Raw genomic sequence first — 25,695 nt, 5'->3', positions numbered from 1 at the left:
GAAGCGAAGCAAATTGGGGCATCCTTACAGAGTAACCCCTACCCATGGGAGGGTATTCCGTCATCATAGCCCCACTGAGGTGAAAGCTAGACAAATGGTGCCCAATACCCAGCATCTGGTTCACGAGGACTACTACCCGCAAGCGGGATTCGAACTCACAACCGTGTGCTTGGGTGGAATTTCACTCTCACCCCATTTGCCATCTTGGCAACCACCTTCAATGGTATTTTAAGTTTTTTCTATTAATGTGGCCCACTAGCCTCTACGTTTTTGTGCATGTGGGACTCCACTATGAAATAAGCCAATGAAGTGATATGGTTCGTTACAATAATTAATTAGAATTACTAAATATTAAAGAAAACTCTTGATAATAAAAGAGCCATTGATGGACTAGATGTCTTTTAATAATTATCTCTAAGGCCATCCACAGTGATATAATCAAAAGCAAATTATTTTTAAAATTAACAATGTTGGTGTAAAAGATGGCTCATAATGGTATAATCAAACTTAGCAACATTCTTAGAAATAATCAAATTTTGGGCTTTGGATAACCAAAACTAGCAACATTTTTCAATAATCAAAATTTGTGAATCCCACACCACATAAGTTAACTGGTTCCAAAATTTGTACACACGTGTGTTTCAAATGGTATTTTCTTTTTCTCTTCTTCGCCTGCTTATACCACTGCCTAGGGAATTGTTTGAGGCCATACAAAGACTTACGAAATAAACAAACGTGATCCTCCTTACCGGAAACAACAAATTCCTCAAGCTGACGCATATAAATCTGTTATTCAAGCTCGCCATGCAAAAACGTAGTTTTGATATCAAGTTGCTCTAACTCAAGATCATAGCATGCAATAATAGCAAGTAAAGTGCGAATGGAACTATGTTTTACAACTGGTGAAAATATCTCATTATAGTTAACACCCTCCTTTTGGCTGTATCCTTTCGCCACTAGCCGAGTTTTGAACCGAGCGCCTTCTACCCTTGGAATATCTGGTTTGCGCTTGAAGACCCACTTGCATCCAACAATCCTCTTCCCTTTCAGCGGTTCTACTAACTCCTATGTCTGATTCTTCTGAAGAAACTCAATCTTCTCATTCATAGCAACAAACCATTGTGCAGACTCAGCGCTCAAAACAGCTTCCGTATAGCTTGAAGGCTCCTCATACTCAACTGTTTCAGCAATTTATAAAGCATAGGTCACCATCTCAGAATAAGCTGAATACCTTTCAAGAGGCCGAATCTTCCTCATTGGCCTATCTTTAGCAATAGTGTGTGGTTGCTCAACTAACGTATCAATCTCTATGTCTGAACTCTTGATCTCTTCTTCAATTGGCTTCTCAATGTGATTCTTCCCTGAGTCGGAAGATTCAGTCAAAAACTCCACCTGCTTTGGAACACTTTGTTCTTGAACTGTATCATCAACTTGCTTAGACCCCTTAATCAGATAATTTTCATCAAAAGTCTACTGATCAAAAATTTCAAATCATCAGAGCACCATAACTTGTATCCTTTGACATCTGCTACATAACCTAAGAAAATACACTTCTTGGCTGGTGGCTTCAATTTACCCTCATTCACATGAGTATAAGCTGGACACCCAAAAATATGCAACATAGAATAATCAGCTGGATGTCCTAACCATACTTCAAACAGAGTTTTATACTCAATAGTAGTCGACGAAGACCTGTTCACCAAATAGCATGCTGTGGAAACGGCTTCAGCCTAAAATTCTTTGCCTAATCCAGAATTGGACAACATACAATGTGCCTTCTCCAAAAGAGTCATATTCATACGTTCAGCCAGACCATTCTGCTAAGGGTTTTTCTCACTGTGTGATGCCTCCAGTGGCGTAGCTAAAAATCTATATAAGTGGGGGCACCTTTTGAACACATTTCAACCAAAAAAATTCATACCAAACAATGTTAGAATAATAAATAATTAACGTTCGTGCTGAGAATTGAAAAACTTAACTTATTTATTAAGAAAGTAACATACATAGAATATAAAACAAATAAATTTGAATTGTCTTAACGGATCAAGTCTAAGAGCAATTTACTACACAATATTTAGCAATCTTGCTTCCATTGTTAATAATTTCTAAAGTATAAAACCCACAGCCCATAGTTTAGGCACTTTTGAATTGTGGACATTATGCATTAAAGAGTTTCAAAGAGTAAGTGGCCGCTATTATTTGCATTAGACATCTCATTTCACAAGTGTAATTACATTATTCTAATATGTCAAATAAAATTGAGAATAAATGATATTCGAAATGTCTTAGAATGATTAAAAGTATATTTATGAAATACAATTATCAAGACAAAATGCCAAATATACATTTTTAAATTTTGAATTCAAAAAAATAAAAAAACAGTGGGGGCACATGCCCCCGCTCGTCCCTTACTCCCTCCGCCACTGGATGCCTCACAATGCTCTCATCACTGCAGAACCTATCAAACTCGTCAAGACAAAATTTCATACCATTGTCAGTTCTCAAACGTTTTATTTTCTTACCAGTCTGATTCTCAATCAAAGTTTTAAATTGTTTGAATGTATTAAAGGCGTCATTTTTATGTTTCAACATATACACCTAAACCTTACGAGAGAAATCATCGATAATACTCATAAAATAGCGAAAACCATCTTTAGAAGTTACCTCTGTGGAACCCCAAAGATCCGAGTGAAAATAATCTATCGTGCCTTTGGTGCGATGAACAGCTGTACTGAATTTTACCCTGCACTGTTTGCCGTAGACACAATGCTCACAGAAATTCAGCTTCTCAGTTTTCTGGCCACATAGCAAACCGTGTTTGCTCAAAACTGTCATCCCCCTCTCGCTCATATACTCAAGGCGCATATGCCACAAACAAGTCAAGTCTGAATCTGAAACCTTGGATGAAGCAACCATTGCTGCAGCACCTATAAATGTACTGCCCTGGAGTATATAGAGGTTGTTACGCTTCTGACCCTTCATCAGTATTAATGCACCCCTTGAGACTTTCAAAACTCCACCTTAACCGAGGAATTTGCAACAATGAGAATCAAGAGCACCCAAGGAGATAAGATTTTTCTTCAAATCTGGAACATGTCGAACTTCAGATAAAGTCTTAACAATACCATCATGCATTCTAAGCCGAATCGTTCCTAAACCAACAGTCTTACAATCCATGTTGTTGCCCATCAAAATTGTACCACAATTGACTGCCTCATAAGTAAAAAACAACTCTCTATGCGGACACATATGGTATGAACATCCATAATCCATAATCCACTCGGTATTAGAGCGAAAATCGCCCTCTGTAACTGATAACACGTTACCTGACTCATCTGAACTTTCAACAATTCTAGCAATTACTTTACCCCCTTTCTGGTCTTCTTTTTCCTTCTCCTTGAGTTTTAAACAGTCATTTTTTCAATGCCTGGGTTTCTTACAATAATTGCACTTTCCTTTTTTCTTACCTGATGACCTGGATCTTCCCCTACTACTCGACTCCTCACTTTCTGTTGTTCTTCCCCTAATAAACAAACCCTTTGCATGTACATCACCCTCACCTGACACTTTTTTCCTCAATTCTTTCGAATATAGGTTGGCTTTAATATCCTCCATGTATATCGTGTCTTTGTCATATAATAGGGTTTTAACAAAGTGCTCATACGAAAGTGGTAAAGAACATAGCAAAATTAGGGCTTGGTCCTCATCCTCAATTTTACTATCAATATTTTTCATATTCATAATAATACGATTGAACTCGTTTAAATGATCCTTAACAGGCATACCTTCTCGCATACGAAATGTATAAAGACGTTGTTTGAGATATAACCTGTTTGTGAGCGACTTCGTCATATATATGCCTTCCAACTTCAACCAAATTCCTGCTGCTGAAGTTTCTTCTTCCACCTCGCGAAGAACGTCATCTGCCAGACTCAACTGAATAGACCTCAGAGCTTTGACATCCGTATCATCCCAATCTTCCTCTTTGATTCCAGAACTAGTCTTGTCTAACAAAGTCTTGTGCAATTCTTATTGGGTTAACAGAGCCTTCATCTTTACTCTCCAAAGACTGAAACTGCTGCTCTGCCCATCAAACTTCGCAATCTCGAATTTAGCTGTCATAGCCACAATTAGAAACGAAACCCTAGTTTTTGCAACCTACGGCTCTGATACCAGTTTGTTGTAATGAACGCTATAAATGCAGGCTAAGAATGAGAAATTGAAAATTAACAAGAAATCATAAAGACACAAGATATACGTGGTTCCCCAAGATGGGTATGTTCACGGGCGAGGAGAGAGATGATTCACTAACCAACGTGAAGAAGAGATACAAAGAGCCGGCTATTATCCGTAACTCTAGAAAGGCCACAATATAAAAGCTCAAAAGATACTTTAGAAATTCCCCAAAAGCCCTATTTATAATAGGCTACAAAAGCCCTATTCATTGAGCCTCTCGCCCATTCTCTCTCTCTCTCTCTCTCTCTCTCTCTCTCTCTCTCTCTCTCTCTCTCTCTCTCTCTCAATCAATTGAACGCTTGTGTTTTGCAGCGAGTACCTACACAAACATATGTGTGTGTGCGCGCGCACAAAGGCAAGTTGGAGCAATCTGCTAAATATATTTCTTTCCATAGTGGACTTGTATAATTCAAGTCTTTCTTTATTGATTAGGTAAAACGCAGTTGTTGCTATATAGCAAATGGAGAGGGATGAGAGGAAAGCAATGAGCTCATTTTAGAAAAGGAAAGGTTTCGTTTCTTATAGTTCTGTTCTCCAGCTTCTCTTGGCTTGTTTAATAGAAGTTGTTGGCCTAGTAATTCTGCAGATCATAATGAGGATTCTAACTCTGTTTTGGGTCAAGCACCTGCTGTTATTATTCCAAAAATGCTACCCTTATCGCACGACTGCTACCGCTCCACCGACGGCAGGATTAAAACGGCGCAGTTCTAGTGTTCTGTGCCTTTTCTCAGTCCTTTTGTAAATGGGCATGATTATTGATAATTTTGTGAGACCCATTTCGGATCCTAATAACAAAATTATTCAAACTACAAGTTATTTTTAAAATGTTTTTTTTTAATGAATTTTTGTTAAAAAATTAGATCAATCTGATGTCTGTAAGAGCTTTTAAGCATTCGTACCCTTATAAATATCGAATTGAGCTAATTTTTTAAAGATGTGTTTGAGTCACTCGACCTAGAGATCACGAATCCTAGTTTAAACCCATTATCGGTATTCCCGCATTATGGTTGTTACCTGATGATAGATCCAACTGTGCTAATTTTATAGTAGTACACTAGCTAGTAGTTTACTTTACATTCATTGGGCAGATCTAAATTTAGACAGTGATGTTTTCGATATTACCGATTCAGCTGCTAACTTTATAATTTACTCTGCACTTTATTGACGGATCGAGATATTATATTATGTTAAAGCATCCAACTCAAATTCATTGGCAATGAGTGTGACTCCCGACTCACACGCGGAGAGGTTAACAATGATCCGGAACACATGGATCGCAACAAAACAAAGTGCAATTATGGTACAAACAAAGAGAAAAAGCCTCCGAAAATCTAGCTCTGATATCATGTTAAAGTATTCAACCCAAAACCACTTTGCAATGAGTGGAGAGGCAGCTCAAGCCCATATATTAGTTTTGAATGAGATAATTAACCGATGTGAAATAATTTTCAACAATATAGATAGTGTTTTTTTTTTTTTTTTAAGGAGATAATTAACCATATTTTGGCCTAGACCAAGCGAACCCAAACGAAAGGAAAGGAAAACTTAAGACAAATTCCTTCCCTAAACCGCCCACGTGTGCATCCACATCACCAATTCGATGTTAAAGAAAAGGTAAAGAAAATGCCAAATCAATAGGAGGGCATTCCAATAGAATGATGATGAGGGAAAGACGAGGAGTACTACTACTCGCAAATCACAATCCAATTTTATTACAATAACTTGCAAACCTTGAATTTAAAGACAACAATATTTTTAAGTTAAACATGCATGATTATTGAATTGTTCAAGAAAATTCATACAATACGGACAGAAAAATCAAACACTAGTAGCCCCGTTTACTGAATTAAGCTTGATTAGTATGACGTCTGTTAACCATCTCCACGGCCCTATAATTTCTTCTCTTTTTGTAGCGCACAATTAATCTTGCTATCCCGCGGAATAGGAGGTAAGCCGCTGAAATGATGCACCACCAAACTAGTACCTTTATTACAGCAACGCGAGTGAGACTCCTTTCCGGTGAGAATATGGTAAGAGAAATCCAATACGTTTCTCCAATGGACCAGATTGTTGCGCCAATAGCAATATACGTCAACCCCGGGAATGTCTCTGACATGAAGAGCAAGTCAGTCGCGATCAAAAAGACAATGATTAGAGATGTGAAAAAGCCGAACATGTTATTAAAGAGGAAAGCCCGGTACAACTTTGGGTAATTAGAAGCCATCACAGCTCCTCCAATTTTGTGTCCATGTGGACCATCTTTATCATCCTGCCAAACACCGCCTGGAGGGGCCACCGCTGCTTGAAAGAGTAGGGTTGCCATCAGTACAAAAGCAACTATAATTCCATTTTTTCTCTCTGCTATTCCCTTAGGATCGAGGATACTAGCGCTTTTGCGATAGTAAAGCAGGGCTTTAATGTCTTTGTCCACTCCCTCTGGTTTTGTTCCATTTTTTTGTCCAAGAAGTAGAATGCTCAACGCTGTTTGCTTGCTTGCATTTGTTGCATTTACATCTATCTCCGTGTGGTTGAGAACATACTCGATAATCTGAAACATCAATTAGATCATGCGAGAGAGTTCATATATAGTCTATTTTATTTTTTCATATAGCAGTTTTGGCATCATACACAAATAGATCGATATGGATTCATGCATATTCATCTATGTGTGAAGCTAACAGCCTAACAATTATCCAAATCTTTCAGTGAACATGCAGTATTCATTTATTAAAGCATTCATAGTAGAATAAGCAAATGTGAATAATCAAAGCATGTCACATCAGATTTTGATTATTCATTTAGAGGTTACTAAAGTTAGCAATGTCACATCTCACATTAGTTATTTTTTGCCCATAATCGAAATCAATGGGCCATCCGAACTTTTTACCTTCATTTCACGCATATTTTTTGAAACAACAATTTAAAAAAAAAGTTTATAAAACAGTTTTTGAAGAAAAAAAAATAGTCGTATAAAAAAAAGTTTTCAAAAAAAAAATGTTGTGTATAAAAAAACAATTACTTTGTTAACTTAAAAACTCTAAATACAGTTTCGAGAAATTTTGAAAAAACTGTATTTACACAAACAGTTTTGAAAATTTAAAAACTATAAATACAGTTTTTTAAAAACGGATTGTGTAAAAAACAGTTTTGAAATCTCAAAAACACTTACCAAAAAAAATAGTTTTTTAAAAACAGTTTTATGTAAAAGAGTTTTGAAATTTCAAAAACAGTTTTTTAAAAACACACACTTTATTTACTTACACTTCTTAAAATTTTCGAAAAAAAAAACACAGTTTTTGTTAAAAAAAAAAAAAAGTTTCTGAAAAATACGGTTTTTTAAAATTATTTTTTGAAAACATTGTTGAGAGAGAGAGAAGATTTTTATATAATGATGGTGTACTTGACTGAGAGAAAAAAAATTTGATTATTGGCAAAATGTTAGTTTTGATTATTCAAAGGCCAAAATTTGATGAGTTAAGAGGTTGCTAAATTTGGTTATTCTACTGTGAGCACTTTTTTAAGCAAATATTATTAATCTTAGCAACATTTTGATTTTGATTATTCCACTGTGAATGCTCTTAGAATGAAAAAGTATGTTCAAATGTGTTAAAAGAACCTTCAAGTTAAATTAATTGCCCGAAAAGATACATACACGAATGTGCTCGCGTATACAAAATGTGAGAGCACAAATTTCTTGATAGTCAACTCTCTTGTGATAAGCTAGCATGCATACTCGAGAGAGTTAAATTTACCGGACCTATATGTTTTTTTTTTATTCTATCACATTTTCAAGCCATGCGATGTAGAATTTTGAAAATTAGTCTCTAATTCTGTGTTTGTGAGAGAGATTAAAACCATTGGAGGAGCCAGGATTACGATTCAAGGGGGGCGAACAAACTGAAATTTTTCATTCGAGAGATTATGCTATTGATATTAATATATAATACACTAAATACTTTGACAATTTTGGTCTAATGCATCAATAAGTACGTGTTTTTAATATACTTTTTCAGTAACTAAAACACACATGTACGTACTTCTTGTCAATAAAATGTAATTTACAAAATTGAATAAAGTAATGTAAATTTATATAAATTTAACCTATAGTACACCATACTTTAAAAGATACTAATATACGACTTTGTGTTATGGCTACTTTCTGCCTTTTCTTGGTAATTTCAAAATTATAATCATGCTTTTTTATTTTTTCTTACCCTCATCCGAGAAGTTGAGATGAATCCAATTATGAATGTTTCTAGGTCCGAAAAGTGAAGAATGAACACACTATTAAGGCAAAATAAGCTATTTAAGAAGTACCATATTTGATTTTGAATTATCATACTTCAAAAGCATTTAGGCCAAACTAAACCCTTAATTGTGGCCCTAGCTAACGTACCTTGTATCTTCGACTCGCAACTGTAAGGTGTAGTATTGTATTGCCAGCCTTATCTGTGGCATTGACAAACTCCTCACCTTTAAAGTATTTCTCCAATAACATCGAAAGAAACTGTAGCTGGTTATATTTGACGCATAGGTGTAAGATAGTCTCTCTTTCTCCTCTGTCCACCCTAGCTCGAGCTGCATGGGGGTTAGCTTGATACAACTCATCCAAGACCTCGACCTTTCCTCTCATAGCGGCAACATGAAGAGGGTTTGCACCGTCTCGATCACAAGCAAGGCACATCTCTGATCTCGCCACTGTTAATGCTTTCACAATCTCGATGTGTCCGTTAGCTGATGCCAAGTGAAGGAGCGATCATTGTTGTGAATCTAGAGCATCGGCAAGCTCTGGGCTACTGCTCAATAGTTCTTGGAAAAGCTCTTGTTGCCCGCGTGATGCAGCCAAATGTAGAGGAGTCCAGTTGAGAAATTTCACCACAGCTCTATCAGGATTGAATTCATTGACTTCTTGCAATGAAGATACGTTTTCAGTGATCTCTGCTTCATTGAGCCTCTCCCCCATTCTCTCTCACTCTCTCTCTCTCTCTCTCAATTGATCGCTTGTGGTTCGCAAGCGAGTAGGCAAAATATTATCTGCAAAATCTCTTTCCATTGTGAACTTATATTCAAGGCCGGTCCCGGGGTGAGACTAGAAAGCCCTCGGGCTAGGATAACCCCCGGGCTGAGGCAACAAAAAAAATAATTTTAAGTTAGATACTCTATAAATTTGTAAAAAAAAAATTAAAGCTCGATACTCTATAACTTTGTAAGAGTTTCCCACGTAGGCGTAATCTGTTTCCTTGTCATTGTGTTCAATGCAAGCTTCTTTAGTTCGAAAGGAGTTATATATGCTCGATTCCCAGGCCCACCAGTGCACTTTTCCTTTTATTTTTTCACTTTTGTTTTTCACCCAATCCACAATATTACGAAAATCAAATTATTTTTTTGAAAATTTTTGATTTAACAAACACAACAGTACTGTATAAGTGATATGTTCTTACATTTGATTAAAAAAAATCATAGTTAAAATATCGATCGAGTTAACACGGTTTTTATTTTTTTCCTTCGAACAACCGTTTCGCAAGAGAGATTAAACATATTGACTATAATTTCAATAAAAAATGAGGCGCCATCCCACAAAGAACATTTTTGGGCATTTGAGTTTTTTTTTTAAAACTTTTTATGCTTTTCGAGATAAATCATTCTCTTCACATATATTAACTAAAAAGTCCAAAAAGTTGAAAAACCAAAGTTAGCGGGACGGGCTCGAGTTCTTAGGTTAGTAAAGTACAATTCCATTGAAAATTTTGCTTCGAAAAATGCAGAAGAATTACTTTCTTTAAATCGGATTGTGCTACTTATAAAGCACTATAACCGGGAGTTTTCATTTTGATATTGCATTTTTTTTTTTTTTTGATGTTATTCAAGTTAAAAGAACAATATGTAATTTTGAATTTTTTTTTATACTTGTATGTTATTTTTGTATGACTTAAAAGTTAAAACGATGTGGGCAACAAAACATAAGGTTGGACTAGGCAACTCAAATGTCGAGACCGACACTGCTTATATTTCCAAGTCTTCCTTCAATGATTAGACAAAACATAATCTGGGTTCAAATAAATGAGAGGTTTTCAGTGATCTCTGCTTATTGAGCCTCTCCCCACCCCGCACGGCCCCCCCTCTCAATTGAGTTAACGCTTGTGGTTCGCAGCAAGTAGGCAAAACATTATCTGCAGAATTTCTTTCCATTGTGTGGACTTAGATATTTCCATGTCTTCCTTCAAGATTGAATTTGGACTTCGCAGCGAGTAGGCAATTGAATACTAGTGGTTCGCAGCGAGTAGGCAAAACATTATCTGCAGAATTTCTTTCCATTGTGGACTTAGATATTACTTTGTCTTTATTACTTTGTCGAAAATGAAGGGAGGAAAGTGGGTATTTTGATAATTGACCACAGAATCCGAAAATGCAAAAATGTGAAAAACACCTCTAGACCTACTTCTGGGTTTTTGCCTCTAAACCCAAAAACTGAAGATCCATTCTCCCACAATCCATTCTCAAAAGAGCTGTGCTACGTGCACAGACTGCTGTGCACAGCAGCTGTGCACATCAGCCTTTTTCTCCCGCCCCGGGTCGCACAAAGATAATCTGAGCCGCTCATTTTGGCTAAATTCTGAATTGATTTTGGGTGTTTTGTTAACGCCTCTAACGATATCGAACGAAGCTCATTTTTTATAAAGACCTTAAACGACATATTTTGAACAAAATGAGCGGCTCCGATCATCTTTGTGCGACCCGGGGAGGGAGAAAGAGGCTGTTGTGCACGAATCATTTCTGTTCTCAAAATGGGATGCCAAACACCCAAAATGGGAAAATGAGAATCCGAAAATGCAAAAATTCAGTTTCCAAATACCCCCAACTAGGACAACTCAAATGTGGGGCCAACACTACTTATATTTCCAAGTCTTCCTTCAATGATTAGGCAAAACATTATCTAGGTTCAAATAAATGAGAGGTTGTCGTTAATAAATGAGAGGTTTTCAGTGATCTCTGCTTCATTGAGCCTCTCCCCACCCCGCACGGCTCCCCCTCTCAATTGAGTTAGGCAATTGAATACTTGTGGTACGCAGCGAGTAGGCAAAACATTATCTGCAGAATTTCTTTCCATTGTGTGGACTTAGATATTTCCACGTCTTCCTTCAATGATTAGGCAAAACATTATATATGGTTCAAATAAACGAGAGGTTGTCTATAATAGAGGTTGTGGGGGCTTGGGCCAAATTCTAAAAGATGTTAGGGAGGATTTTAACTCTATTTTGGGTCAAGCCCATTGAGGGCCATATTTGGAGTAATTATTCAATAGATTCAATAGTACCGTCATGTGGTACTCCAGACTACTTTATAATCACATGTTTATGTGGAGTTCATACATTTATTAGTAGATTCTACAAAAATGTGTGGTTATAAAGTGATCCAGAGTACCACGTATCGGTATTTTCAGACTATTATATAATTTCTTATTATTCCTTCATCTCCCTTGGTTCTTTTTTGGACAACATCTACCTTGAGTGGTGCAGTCCTAAAGCAGGACAATATATAACACGATTCTGTAGTTCCAACCCAAAAAGAAGTTATTGCTACTTAATGCTCTCAAGAATATAATTGCAATAGAATACGTACCCAAGAAGAAATTATTGCTATGGTGTCTAGGCGGCACATGATTTTAGCTTTCAGAGAAGATTTTTTTTGGTAACCGAGGAACAATCCTGCAGCCAAGCCACTGTTGGACTCGACTGCGCAATCCAAACCTCGGGGGAGACTAGAACAGCAACCCACCGCCATGGCCCCCCACTTAAATCATGGTTTGTCTCTAGAGAGAATCGAATCCTGCTATGTTGCAAGCGCAAGTTCACCTTTACCATGTTGACAACCCATGGATGGGTACTTTCAGAGAAGTTGCCTACTTAGTTGAGATTTTCTCTTTTGATCGTTGATGCCTTTTTTGCGGTCTTTGTTTAATATCTATGCACTTAATTTAACATCGATAGAACTCTTTTTCGGTGTTAAAGAAAAGGTAATGAAAATGCCAAATCAATAGAAGGGCATTCCATACATTTCAATAGAATGATGATCAGGGAAAGACGAGGAGTACTACTCGATCGCAAATCACAATCCAATTTTATTACAATAACTTGCAAACCTTGAATTTAAACACAAACAGTTTTTAAGTTAAACTCCAGCATATGATTAATTATGGAATTGCTCATGAAAATTCATACAATATATAAGAACAGAAAAAATCAAACATTAGCCTCGTTTTCTGAAGCTGGATCCACAGCGTTATTTCTGCTCTTTCTCTTGCGCACAGTTCTTGCTATCATGCACAATAGGAAAGAAGCTGCTACTATGCTGACCGAAATTATAGTCGAAATTCCACCAATGCGAAGGACTGTTCTGTTGCTTAGTTTCGGTCCAGGCGCAACCGCAGCAAGAGAAATTAAGTACGTTATCGCTATGGACACGATTGTTGCGCCCATAAGCGAAGCAATCAACAGCAGATGTGCCCTTTTCTTGAAGGGGACTTCAATCACGATCAAAATGATTGTGACTAGAGATGTGACAAACCCGATTATATTAAAACCGGAGAAGTACCAAAACAGGAATGGATGATTGTAAGCCATCACAGCTTCTCCGCTTTTGTGCCCCTCTGAATCGTCTTGCCAAACACCCCCTGGAGGGGTCACCCCTGCTTGAAAGGCTAGGGTTGCCATTAGTACAGCAGCTACTATAATTCCATTTTTTTTCTCTGCTATTTGCGTAGGATCGAAGATACCATCCATGACTCTTTTAGCATGGTAGGATTTAAGTAAGCCTTGAATTTCTTTGTCTACTCCCTCTGGGTTCGTTCCTTTTTTTTGTCCATGAAGTAGAATGTCCTTCGCTGTTTGTTTGCTTGCATTAATTGCATTCACATCAATTTCCGTGTGGCTAAGAACATACTCGATAATCTGAAACAACTCCAAACGGCAAACAAATGGGGAGACAAGCCAGAAGTTAAAACTCCAAAGAAAGAGAGGCACTTTCTTTCGAAACAGAAAATTCATAACCCTCCCTTTCCGCTATATCGTCCTCCTCCATTTCAACAACAACAAAAAAAAATTTAATTAATTGAAAGCCCTTATCATTCACTACTGATTTATGGTCGTTAATTTCTGTTTCTTAGAATAAATAAGTTATGGTTGGCTTTTACAAAACTTTTCCCGTCGGACTTTTTTGTCTTTTTCATTCTGTTAGTTTACTACGTGTTTAGGAATCTTATTTATCTTTGTTAGTTCTATAATTTTATTAAATTTTTGGTTAAAATATTGTCATAATCCGATATGTCTTGACGAGAGAATGAACAACATAAATTTTTTGATGAAACAACTTCAAAAGAATCAACCAAAACTATTTGGTTACGATGAATACTTCCTGTCTTTTTTTGATTTATATGTTTTTATTTTATCGATTCCCCTCGTTGGGAAGTTTGAGATTAATCCAACCGTGAATCTTTCTACTACCGAAAAGTGAAGAAAGAGCACACCATAATTAGACAAAATAAGCTAATTACGAAGTACCAAATTTGGTCTCGAATTATCATCATATTTCAAAAGTATTGAGGCTGAACTAAAGGCTTGAGAGATTGTGACCCTAACGTACCTCCTTTTTCCGATCCGCAACAGCAAGGTGTAGTATGGTGTTGTCAGCATTATCTTTGGCATTGACAAACTCCTTACATTTAAAGTATTTCTCCAACAATATGGACAGAAAATATGGCTGGTTATATTTGACGCATAGGTGTAAGATAGTCTCTCTTTCTCCACTCTCCACTCTAGCTCGAGCTGCATGAGGGTTGGCTTTAAACAAAGCATCCAGGACCTTGACCTTTCCTCTCATAGCTGCTACATGAAGTGGGTTTGCACCGTCTCGATCACGAGCTAGGCACATCTCTGGTCTCACCTGTATTAATGCCTTCACAATCTCAATGTTTCCTCTCATAGCTGCAACATGAAGAGGGTTTGCACCGTCTCGATCACGAGCTAGGCACATCTCTGGTCTCACCTGTATTAATGCTTTCACAATCTCAATGTGTCCATTAGCCGATGCCAAGTGAAGGAGCGATCGTTGTTGCGAATCTAGAGCTTCGGCAAGCTCTGGATTCCTATTCAAAAGTGTTTGGAAAAGCTCTTGATGCCCACGTGATGCAGCCACATGCAGAGGAGTCCAATTGAAACATTTAATCATAGCTCCTTCAAGATTGAATTCATTGTCTTCATGCAATGAAGTTACGTTTTCATTGATCTCTGCTTTATTGAGCCTCTGCTCCATTCTCTCTCTCTCTCTCTCTCTCTCTCTCTCTCTCTCTCAATTGAATGCTAGTATGTCACAACAAGTAACTACACATAAATATATGCACGTCGGTGAGTAGGCGCAATCTGTGAAATTTCTTTCCATTGGGGAATTAAATATTCCAAGTCTCTCTGTTTTTTCTTTCGAGGAAGAGTGTTTCTTTTTCCTAAGCAAAAGTGAACACGGTATTCGGAAGTGTTAAAGTAATTGAAGGTACAATAAATGACTTTTGTAATTGTGAAGTATATTTTGTCTGTAATAGAGGTTGTGGTCTCGTGGACATGTTTCTATTATTCCTTGCTCTCCCTTGGATAAGAATGCAACAATCGAGGGAGGTTGTAAAGGAGGAGAGGTTTTGTTTCAGAAGAAAAGTGAGGCGGGTTCTTTTTGTGATTTTGGTGATCTAGGCATCATCTACTTTGAGTTATGCAATCCTGAACCAGGACAATAAAAACGCGCGATTCTGATGGCGGGAAGAGTCCAATCTGGGGGTGGATCCAGACAAGGAATCGGAGAAGGTTTCACATGCGACGCAATCAAAAACTTCAAGGGCACGAAAGGCGTTAAACGGTTAAAGTTAAAGGGACTGTTTTTGTTATCTGATAGTTTGAATCATTTTTAGAGTGCAAGATGAGCTAGGAGTATTATTCGCATGACGGATTTGCTATTTGGGGTGCAGTGGAAGATTGATGTGGGATAACGTTGTGGGAGAAATTTTCTGTAATTTGGTACCTTCCCAACTACAAATTAATGCATCAAACGAAGAATTTCCATTTAGTAAATTTTCAAAATTGATGAAAAGATAAATGACTGAGATCTAACCAAAATGGTTGAGGACTTCTCGGATGCTCTCTGAAAAACTACTGAGAGCATATTCTGTAGGAGAAAATCTTCTTTACGTTGTTCCGTAAAAGAAGAAGTTACGGAGCTTAATCGCGGCAGTCCAAAGTGTTTTTGGACAATCCGGATTGAAAACCAATTATGACCGGTAATAATTGATTGTGATTAACTTTTCCTTGGAAAAGTTTCATTAAAATCTAAACCGTCCAAAACTGAAATGGACGTGCAAGATTAATTAGCTCTGTGAACAGGATGTTCACGGAGAATCCATGAAAAAGACTCTCATTTTGTATGCTACTTATTGTTCTCAAGAATTTAGTGGCAATAGAATACCCCTCCTATCGACCTGAACAGGGTTCAGCCTACGAACAGGTGTTTTGAAACAAAGGCTACTACGTACTACAAAGGTGTTTGCTATCGTGAACAAACCCAAGTCACTGAGCCAGTAATCACTCATTGAAGGAGACAATCTTACTAGGGCGTCCTTACGAAGTAACCCTACCAAGGTGCAAGCTAGACAGATGGTGCTCAATACACAGCATCTGATTCACAAGGACTACTACCCGCAAGCGCAATTTGAACTCGCAACCGCGTGCTTATGGGGAATTTCACCCTCACACCATTTGCCATCTTGGCAACCACCTCCTAGGGTACTTACTAGTCAATCTATCAGCTACGACAAGTTAATGCTTAGGGATCTGAGCCTAGATTCTCTGATAATAAAGTGTTGCAATCAAAATATCAAAGGAAGTCAAGATTTAAACGAGAGGAGAAAACTCCATTTCATGGCGATGAAGAGAGAGAAACTAAGTTTCAATTAATCAATGTATTTCAGTAACTTTAATAATAAAAAACTATCAAATGAAATATCAACTCACCTATTTATAGACTCGAGACTCTAATACCGAGCTTGCATAATGAGAATGCTTCATTTATTTAGTGAAAAATTCTCAATTTTTTATTCTACATGAACGAAATTGACTCACAAGAGAGGGTGGACGATGGACGACATGCAATTGCAACTGCGTGATCAAAATGTTCCGCCGATCACTGGTTGACTTTGGCCGTTGATTAAATATACGCATAAAGGCATAAGTCTACATAGATAATTACAAAACCATACGTGTATGGAATGCACTGTATGGAATTTCCTAGCTTATTTGTGCACTGGGTTAAAGAATGTGTGACTTCAGCCAAGTACTCTGTGGTGATTATGATAGTATGGAGGGATACTTCTGTGGAAAGAGGGGATTTAGACGGGGTGACCCCATCTCCCCTTATTGTTTCTCTGTTGGTGATGGAATCTTTTGCTGCCATTCTGAAATTCGGAGTTCTTCATGGTAGTTTTACTTTCCACCCCAAGTGTCAAGCTCTGAACCTTTGCCATCTTGCCTTTGCTGATGCTTTCATTCTCAGTGGAGTAGATCAAGAGTCCTTCTGTCTCATCAATAATGTGTTGAATGATTTTCATGCTTTTTCTAGGTTGAAACCTAATCATAACAAGAGTGCAGTGTTTTATAGTGGGGTTGATTAGGATATCAATAGACAAATGCAGATGCTTCTTCCTTTTCCAGTGGGTAGTTTCCCTATCAAATACTTTTTTGAAAAAATTGTTGAGAGATTGAGAGAGAGAGAGAGAGAGAGAGAGAGAGAGAGAGAGAGAGAGAGAGAGAGAGAGAGAGAGAGAGAGAGAGAGAGAGCTTTTTTGTTTAATGATGGTTGTGTTTGATTGAGAATATGTGGGGCCTATTAAATTTGGTTATTGACAAAATATTACTAATAGTTTTGGCTATCCAAAACTCAAAACTTAATTATTTCTAATGAGGTTGCTAAGTTTGATTATATTATTATGAGCTATATTTTGCGCCAACATTGTTAATTTTAGAAACTTACAGTATTACTTTTGATTATGCAATTGTGAATACCTCAATCTATGTTGTAATTCACTCTTTGTAGTTTTAGGGTGAGTTGAATTCTTACTAACTCCTTCATTGGTTACCATGTCTAGGTGGCACGTGATTAGCTTCGAGGGAGGGTGTCAACTTAATTGCAATGTTCTCTTTTGATCGTCGATGCCTTTTACCCGACCTCTCTGTTTACTATCGATATACTTAATTTAACATTAATATAACTCTTTTTCGGTGTAAAAAAAAAGATAAAGAAAATGCCAAATCAATAAGAGGGCATTCGATACATTTCAATAGAATGATGAGGAAAAACGAGGAGTATTACTCACACATAACGATCCAATTTTATTACTAACTTGCAAACCATACATTTACATAAAAGACAACAATTTTAAATTAAACATCAGCATGATTATTGAAGCTGCAGGATTAGTATGGCTGAGCTTGTCAACCCTCTCCGCGGCGGCCCGATTTCTTCTCTTCTTGCCCACAATCCTTGCTATCAAGAACAATAACAAAGCTCCTAACGCAGAGAAAAACAGACTTAAAATTGCACCAACGAAATAGTGCACGTGGCGGTTTCTCCTGCTTTCTAGTTTCGGTACCGGTGACACCACGAAGAGAGATATCAATTACGCCATTGCAATGGATGTGATTGTCGCGCCCTTAGTGAGAGACGTCAACAGCGAATATCTCCTCGTCTTGAAGGGCAAGTCAGTCATGACAAAAACGAGCGTGCTAAGAGACGCGGTGAAGCCGAATATGTTAAAAAAGCGGAAGAACTCGTACAAAACCGGGTAATTGGTAGCCATCACGGCTTCTCCGCTTTTGTGTCCATGCAGACCATTGTTTTCTTCTTGCCAAACACCGCCCGGAGGGGCCACCCCTGCTTGAAAGGCTAGGGTTGCCATTAGTACGGTAGCGACTACGATTCCGTTCCTTTTCTCTGCTCTTTGCGTAGGATCGATCAGGATACGATCCTCTACTCCTTTAGCACGGTACTTTCGAAGTAAGGCGTGAATGTCTTTGTCTACCCCTTCTGGTTCTATTCCTTTTTTCTGTCCAAAAAGTAGAATGTGTTAAAATTAATACTTTGTCTTATTTTATTGTGTTTGGACCAAATGTTATTTTGTAATGGGCTATTTTATTTTGTTTTGTTATTGGGCTCTGTTAATTGGCTAGGCCCAAGTTGCTTGTGTAAGGAACCCCTAATATTTAAAGTCATTTGGAATGAGAGAAAGGAAAGTCACTAGCCCCATTTTGCTGCCCTCTTTTCTTTTCTTTTTTGCTGCTATCCAGAGAGCGGCCCCTCTCATGCCCTGTTTCTGCCGAGAAACCAGGCAGTCCATTTCCTCCCATTTTCTCTTGGTTCTTCCACTAAAATCAACAATAGTTTTTAGGGAAAAGCCAACATAAGTGGTATCAGAGTCAAGTTGATCAAATCAACTTGGGAGTGAAGATTTTTTGAAGGGGAAACAAAACCCTAGAAAGTCTACAACAATGGCAAGTTCAAGCAATCAAAATATGGGAGCTCTACCACTTTCTTTTCCACTTCTCAATGGGGAAAACTATGATTTTTGGTGTGTGAAGATGAAGACCCAACTCATGTCAACTGATTTGGGAATATGTTCAAGATGGGTTTGAAGATTATGAAGGTGTGGAGGTAGCTTTGTCAAATGAGCAAAAGAAACAATTGAAGGTGGATAATAGGATGAATGCAAAAGCTCTCTCCATGATTCAACAAGGTATTTCCGACAACCTAGCTCTTTCCTAGAATCATCAATGAAACCAAAGCCAAGAAAGCATGGGATTTTCTTTACAATGAGTATAGAGGCAATTTGAAGGTAAAAACCATCAAACTTCAATCTTTGAGAAGAGACTATGAGAATTTGAAAATGAAGGATAGTGAATTGTTGAATGATTATTTTTCTAGACTTATGGATGTTGTGAATCAAATGAAAACATATGGGGAAGATGTTGCTACTCAAAAAATTGTTGAGAAAATCTTGATTAATTTGCCGAAGAAGTGTGATTCCATTGTTGCCGTTATTGAAAATACTCAAGATTTAGCCACTTTGAGTGTCGAAGAATTGATGGGTTCCCTTAAGACATTTGAGCAAAGATTGAATAGGCAATCCGAAAAGTCAATTGAGAGTGCCTTTCAATCTAAGCTTAATGTTAGTACCCCAAAGCCCCATGGGAAAGGATCTTCTTCAAGTCATAATCAATCTAGAAGGCAATTTTCAAGTGGTGAAAATTTTGAACGAGGAAGAGGTGGAAATGATAGAGGAAGAGGAAGAGGAAGAAACAATTTTCAAAGTGGAAACAATTTTCAAAGGGGAAACAACTTTCAAGCAAGAGGGAATGATGAGGCCACTCAACCAAGGTGTGGAATTTGTAAAAGGGGTAGTCATGTTGATAAAGATTGTTGGTTTCGAGGGAAGCCACAATGTTACAATTGCAACAAATTTGGGCATGTCAAAAAGGATTGCCGAGTCACAAACAATCAACAAGCTAATTGTTACGGCCTAGGTTTTATTTATTTATTTAAATAGTTATATAGCCGTTATTAATTAGCGTTATGATTGGGTCCCAACTAATTAATTTGTGCGTGCTATGGATATTGTTGACACGATTATACTATTTGGGGTATGAAATTGATTTTGGGTAAACTAGTGGTACCGGATGGTAATTTTATAAACTGTGTTACGTTCTATCTTATTCTAATTAGTTATAATATAGGAAGTAGTGGGTAGTTTTACAAAGTTAAGAGATATTTTCACGGTATAGGGTTTTATTTGGGCAGAGCATCAGACGTTCAGAGAGAGAGAGAGAGAGAGAGCCGCAGTCAAGGTTTTGCGTGGTGGAAGATTGCTGAAGTGGTTTGTTCCTTTTCCTTCTTGTTCTCTTTTCCTTCTCTTCCTCTTCCACGCGCGTTACAATAGTTTAGGGCTTTCAACTAGAAAACAACTTGGTTTTTTTTGGTGGTGTAAAGATCGGTGGAGTTGATAAAGGAAAAACATATGGGTTTTGTTCGTTTCTTTTTAATGCTAATGGACAATGGAGTTTGGAGGTGGTTTAATTTGTTCGGTGTGTACGAGGGTGATGATTTGCTGTAGTGGGGATAGGTGTTTTGCCTTGTTTTGCTTAGGGAGTATATAGAATCTAGTTGTATTATAAGGGTTTGTCTTGGAGTAATATTGGTCTATGGGCAGAAGTGTTGGGCTTTAGTACTAGGTTAGGAAAGTATTATTTCTAGGTAGTTCCTTATTGTTGTCGATAAGGTGATACAGTTAATGATAATTTTGTATATGATTATTTTGTTCAGGTTAGCATCGTTTGCTGTGATTCGAGTTACATTACTTTTGGACACAGGTGAGTGGTTAAGCATGTTACGTATTTATGAACTTCCCCGTATCTCTTAAATTATTATTTTAGAAAATTAATGATTGAAATTGGGAACATGTATTTGTTTGATTTGGTTCTTGAAATTGGCATGCGGATTGGTGAAACCATTTGTTGATTGAATAATCTTTTGGTGAGAACTTTGTGGATATTGATGGGAACATATTTTGGGAGTTCAGGGAAATTAATCCTCTGTGTGCGGGTGACTCTGGCCATTAGGGAAGAAACCGGATTAGGCCGGTGACCCTAATGCTCAAAGGTTGTTATTGACCGGATCGTTCTTTGGGAAAAGTTCCACGGGCTGCCTACTCGTGGTGACTCTAAGATTCGATATTGGATCCAATTATGAGACATTTATTCATTGGCATTTGGTACTATTGGTTTTGGTTGTGGTTCCCCATTGTTGTTGGAGATTGGATTGAGAACACCATTAAAATTTATCGAATGAATTGTTTATATTGACATGGTAAATTATTTTGATCAATGTTTCAGAACTTTATTCTAATATACATGCTTTGCTACTCACTGAGCTCATCAGCTGACGGATTTATTCCAACTTCTTTTTCAGGCAAGTTGGGCAGTTAGGAGGACTCTGGCGGCATTTCGGAGATTTTCTTTTGTTGACCTCCTTAGGGTGTCTCATCCTTTTATTTTAATAATCACTTCCGCATTTAAAACATTTTCGGTTATTGAATTCTTTTATTATTGATGGATCACTTGGTATTATTTGGTTCGTGGGATATTTGTGCCCCATACTTTTGTCTGAACCTTTTTGGCTGATACTGTTTTGAATAAAATTTACTTAGTGATTCAAAGCTTTGGCATTTAATTTATTTTCTTTTTAGGCTACGTGCTCCATGGATTAGTCTCATGGTTCACGGCCGGTCACTTACCATTTTGGGGTGTGACACTAATTACTCCGAAGAGCAAAAAGGTGGAGGGTGCATGTTTTATGCTTGTCAAGCGGCTTCCGAGCAAAAGAATGATGTGTGGTTCCTTGATAGTGGTTGTAGTAACCACATGACCGGAGATGAGAGTATCTTTGTGAAGATTGATACTTCCTCCAATTCTCAAGTAAAGATGGGGAATGGTGCTTTAGTCCAAGCAAAGGGAAAGGGTACTATTGCCGTGGAGACAAAGAAAGGTACAAGGAATATCTCGGATGTCCTACTTGTTCCGGACTTGGAGCAAAACTTGTTGAGTGTTGGGCAACTTATAGAGCATGAGTACACCGTTCAATTTGAAAGAGACTCTTGCAAGATTTATGACAAATGGGGGAGAAATCAAGTTGTAGCAAAAGTCAAGATGGAGAAAAATAGAAGCTTTCCTCTCACTTTTCGCTACTCCAAAAATGTGGCCTTGAAGGTGGATGTGCTTGATGACTCATGGCTTTGGCATAGAAGATTTAGGCACTTGAATTTCCAAAGCTTGAAGAACTTACAACAAAGGAACATGGTGAATGGCTTGCCAACTATTCATGAAGTCAAACAAGTTTGTGAAGGTTGTGCACTTGGAAAGCATCACCGGGAGTCATTTCCAAAAGACAAGGCGTGGAGGGCTAGAGCACCATTGGAGCTTGTTCATACCGATGTGTGCGGGCCTATGGATACGCCATCTCATGGAGGTAACAAGTACTTTATCATTTTTATTGATGATTTTTCTAGAATGACATGGGTTTATTTCATGAGACAAAAATCCGATGTTTTCTTAATCTTTAAAAAGTTTCAAAGTCTTGTAGAGAGGCAAAGTGGCGATCTAATGAAAGTGTTAAGAAGTGATAGGGGTGGTGAGTACACTTCAAATGAATTCCATAAATTTTGTGAAGACATTGGCATGGAAAGACAACTAACGGTTGGGTACACTCCAAAACAAAATGGAGTGGCGGAGAGGAAGAATAGAACCATTGAGGAGATGTCAAAATCAATGTTACATGAAAAGGGATTGCCCAAGACTTTTTGGGGTGAAGCCGTCTATACGGCGGTCTACTTGATGAATCGATGTCCAACAAAGGCCATTGAAAATATTATTCCATTTCAAGCTTGGAGTGGAAGAAAGCCATCCGTGAATCACTTGAAGGTTTTTGGATCCATTTGTTATGCTCATGTTCCAAAAGTAAAAAGGAGCAAGCTTGATGAAACTAATCAAAAGTGTATCTTTGTGGGTTATAGCTCCCAATCAAAAGGCTATAGACTCTTCAATTTGACCACAAACAATGTAATCATTTCTAGAGATGTTCTCTTTGATGAGAAGGCATATTGGGATTGGAAGGGGAATGTGGTGCAAAACCAAGTCTCTTTCAATTATGAAGAACCGGAGAGTCAAGAAGATGAAGAATGTGATGATCTTGAAGCTCCAAATCAAACTCCTCCAACTTCTCCATCAAGCTTAAGTTCCTCATCTCCAAGTTCAACTCCAAGAAGAATGAAAAGTCTTAGTGATGTGTATGCGAGTTGTAATTTTTGTGTTGTTGAACTGGAGAGCTTTGAAGAAGCAATTAAGGAGGAAACTTGGAAGAAAGCTATGGAAGAGGAAATTCATGTCATCGAGAAGAACAAAACTTGGGAGTTGGTGGATAAGCCAAAAGACAAAGAAGTTATTGGTGTGAAGTGGATTTTCAAAACAAAGCTCAATCCCGATGATTCCATTCAAAAGCACAAAGCAAGACTTGTTGCAAAAGGGTATTCTTAACAACCCGGAATTGATTTTCAAGAGACATTTGCACCGGTGGCTCGACATGACACAATTAGATCTCTTGTTGCCTTAGCGGCATCGAAGGGATGGTTCTTATATCAACTTGATGTGAAATCGGCCTTCTTTAATGGTGTCTTGGAGGAAGATGTGTTTGTTGATCAACCTCAAGGCTTCATTGTCAAAGGCAAGGAACAAAAAGTGTACAAGTTGAAGAAGGCTTTATATGGGCTAAAGCAAGCACCACGGGCATGGTATAGTGAGATTGACTCTTACTTCAATGAAAGAGGATTTCAAAGAAGCAAAAGTGAGCCAACCTTGTACATCAAGAGGCAAGGTAACACCGGTATTCTCATTGTTTCTATATATGTTGATGATTTGGTTTTTACCGGTAGCAATGTGAAAATGATTGAGGATTTTAAAAGAGACATGATGAAGAAGTATGAAATGAGTGATTTGGGTCTCTTGCATGATTTCTTGGGCATTGAAATTTATCAAAGTAAAGAGGATATTTTCATTTGTCAAAGAAAGTATGCAAGAACTCTTCTTGAGAAGTTCAAGACGAGAGAATGCAAACCAGTTGCAACTCCCTTGATTGTGAATGAGAAATTGTCAAAAGAAGATGGAAGCAAAAAGGTGGATGAATCTCTTTATAGAAGCTTGGTTGGAAGCTTGTTGTATTTGACTATTACAAGGCCGGATATTATGTATGCTACAAGCATGTTATCCTGATTCATGCACAATGCAAGCCAAACTCATTTTGGAGTGACTAAGAGGGTCTTGAGATACTTACAAGGTACACTTGATTATGGCATTTTGTATGAGAAGAATGTTGATACAAAATTGCTAGGATTTTGTGATAGTGATTGGGCACTTCCGGATATGCTTTTTCGATTGGCTCGGGTGTCTTCTCATGGGCATCTAAGAAGCAACAAACCGTGGCGCAATCTACCGCCGAGGCCGAGTACGTGTCGGCATCATTGGCAACTTCTCAAGCAATATGGCTAAGGAGGATTTTGGATGATGTTGGTGAAAAGCAAGGAGAGGCTACTCCAATTTTGTGTGACAACAAATTCGCAATTGCAATGACAAAGAATCCGGTCTACCATAGCCGCACCAAACACATTGCCATCAAGCATCACTTCATTCAGGAGGCCGTAGAAGATGAAGAGATTCAACTCAAGTATTGTGCAACCGAAGATCAAATGGCGGACATCTTCACCAAAGCTCTTTCAAAGGAAAAGTTTCAATATTTTAGAGAAATGTTGGGTGTTACAACAAAGCATTAAGGGGGAGTGTTAAAATTAATACTTTGTCTTATTTTATTGTGTTTGGACCAAATGTTATTTTGTAATGGACTATTTTATTTTGTTTTGTTATTGGGCTCTATTAATTGGCTAGGCCCAAGTTGCTTGTGTAAGGAACCCCTAATATTTAAAGTCATTTGGAATGAGAGAAAGGAAAGTCAGTAGCCCCATTTTGCTGCCCTCTTTTCTTTTCTTTTTTGCTGCTATCCAGAGAGCAGCCCCTCTCATGCCCTGTTTCTGCCGAGAAACCAGGCAGTCCATTTCCTCCCATTTTCTCTTGGTTATTCCACTAAAATCAACATTAGTTTTTAGGGAAAAGCCAACAGAATGTCAATCGCTGTTTGTTTGCTTGCATTAATTGCATTAACGTCAATTTTTGTGTGGTTGAGAACATACTTGATAATATGAAACATCCATTAAATGCGAAAGATCACAAATCTTCAAAGTAAAGCATCTTAAAGTTATCTGGCCATTATTCTCTAAAAAATATTTTTCTTCTTGTAGCTGGCAGGCCGAAAGTATTTTAACCCCAGGCAACCTAAAATAACTTTTTACCAAGTGGAACTCGAAGTCTTTTCGAAAAACTACGGTTCAATTTTTTTTCTTTTAAATTCATTTTGACATGATTCATATTAGAGTATTAGTTTGCTATTTACATATATAGAAGTAAGAGAAAAAAAGCACTTCCATGGAATTATAAGATGACTGACAGTTACATAACGGGAGAATTTTTTATAAGTCCACTATACCACTTTCCAAACCCCATAAGTCCACTTCTAAATTCTATAACTCCCTAGGTCTACTAATCTATTAGTAAGGATATAATAACTCTGATTGGTCTAATATACCCTTGTTTTTAAAAAAACTTTTTGCCCCATTTTTTCATCCCGTTCAAAAACATCCGACTCAAAATTCTCCCAATCCCGAAAAAAACTCTGGATCGATTCACTACAAAACCCCTCCCCCTCCCCCCCCCCCCCCCC

General features: G+C 37.7%; 2 protein-coding genes across 5 annotated transcripts in view; both read right to left on the bottom strand.

The window, feature by feature from the left end:
• LOC131310308 (ankyrin repeat-containing protein At2g01680-like) overlaps positions 1-25,695 on the bottom strand; it is a 79,939-nt gene that overhangs the window by 28,041 nt on the left and 26,203 nt on the right. The gene's annotated exons all lie outside the window — the stretch shown is intronic.
• Positions 5,922-25,695, bottom strand: part of LOC131310302 (ankyrin repeat-containing protein At2g01680-like) — a 29,886-nt gene continuing 10,112 nt past the window's right edge. The window contains exons 2-4 of one of the 4 annotated variants that reach the window (XM_058337247.1): positions 14,095-14,298; positions 8,633-8,953; positions 5,922-6,784 (exon numbers count right to left, since the gene is read on the bottom strand). In XM_058337247.1, coding sequence (XP_058193230.1) covers positions 6,083-6,784; positions 8,633-8,953; positions 14,095-14,298 — 1,227 coding nt within the window. In that variant the 3' untranslated portion in view covers positions 5,922-6,082. Of the gene's footprint in view, positions 6,785-8,632; positions 8,954-12,448; positions 13,185-13,875; positions 14,299-25,695 lie in introns of those variants that run through there. The other 3 variants (XM_058337248.1, XM_058337251.1, XM_058337250.1) reach the window with 3 other exon arrangements.

Source organism: Rhododendron vialii, chromosome 12a, assembly GCF_030253575.1.
Source record: "Rhododendron vialii isolate Sample 1 chromosome 12a, ASM3025357v1".
Lineage (NCBI taxonomy): Eukaryota > Viridiplantae > Streptophyta > Magnoliopsida > Ericales > Ericaceae > Rhododendron > Rhododendron vialii.
This window is presented reverse-complemented; position numbering and strand designations above follow the sequence as displayed.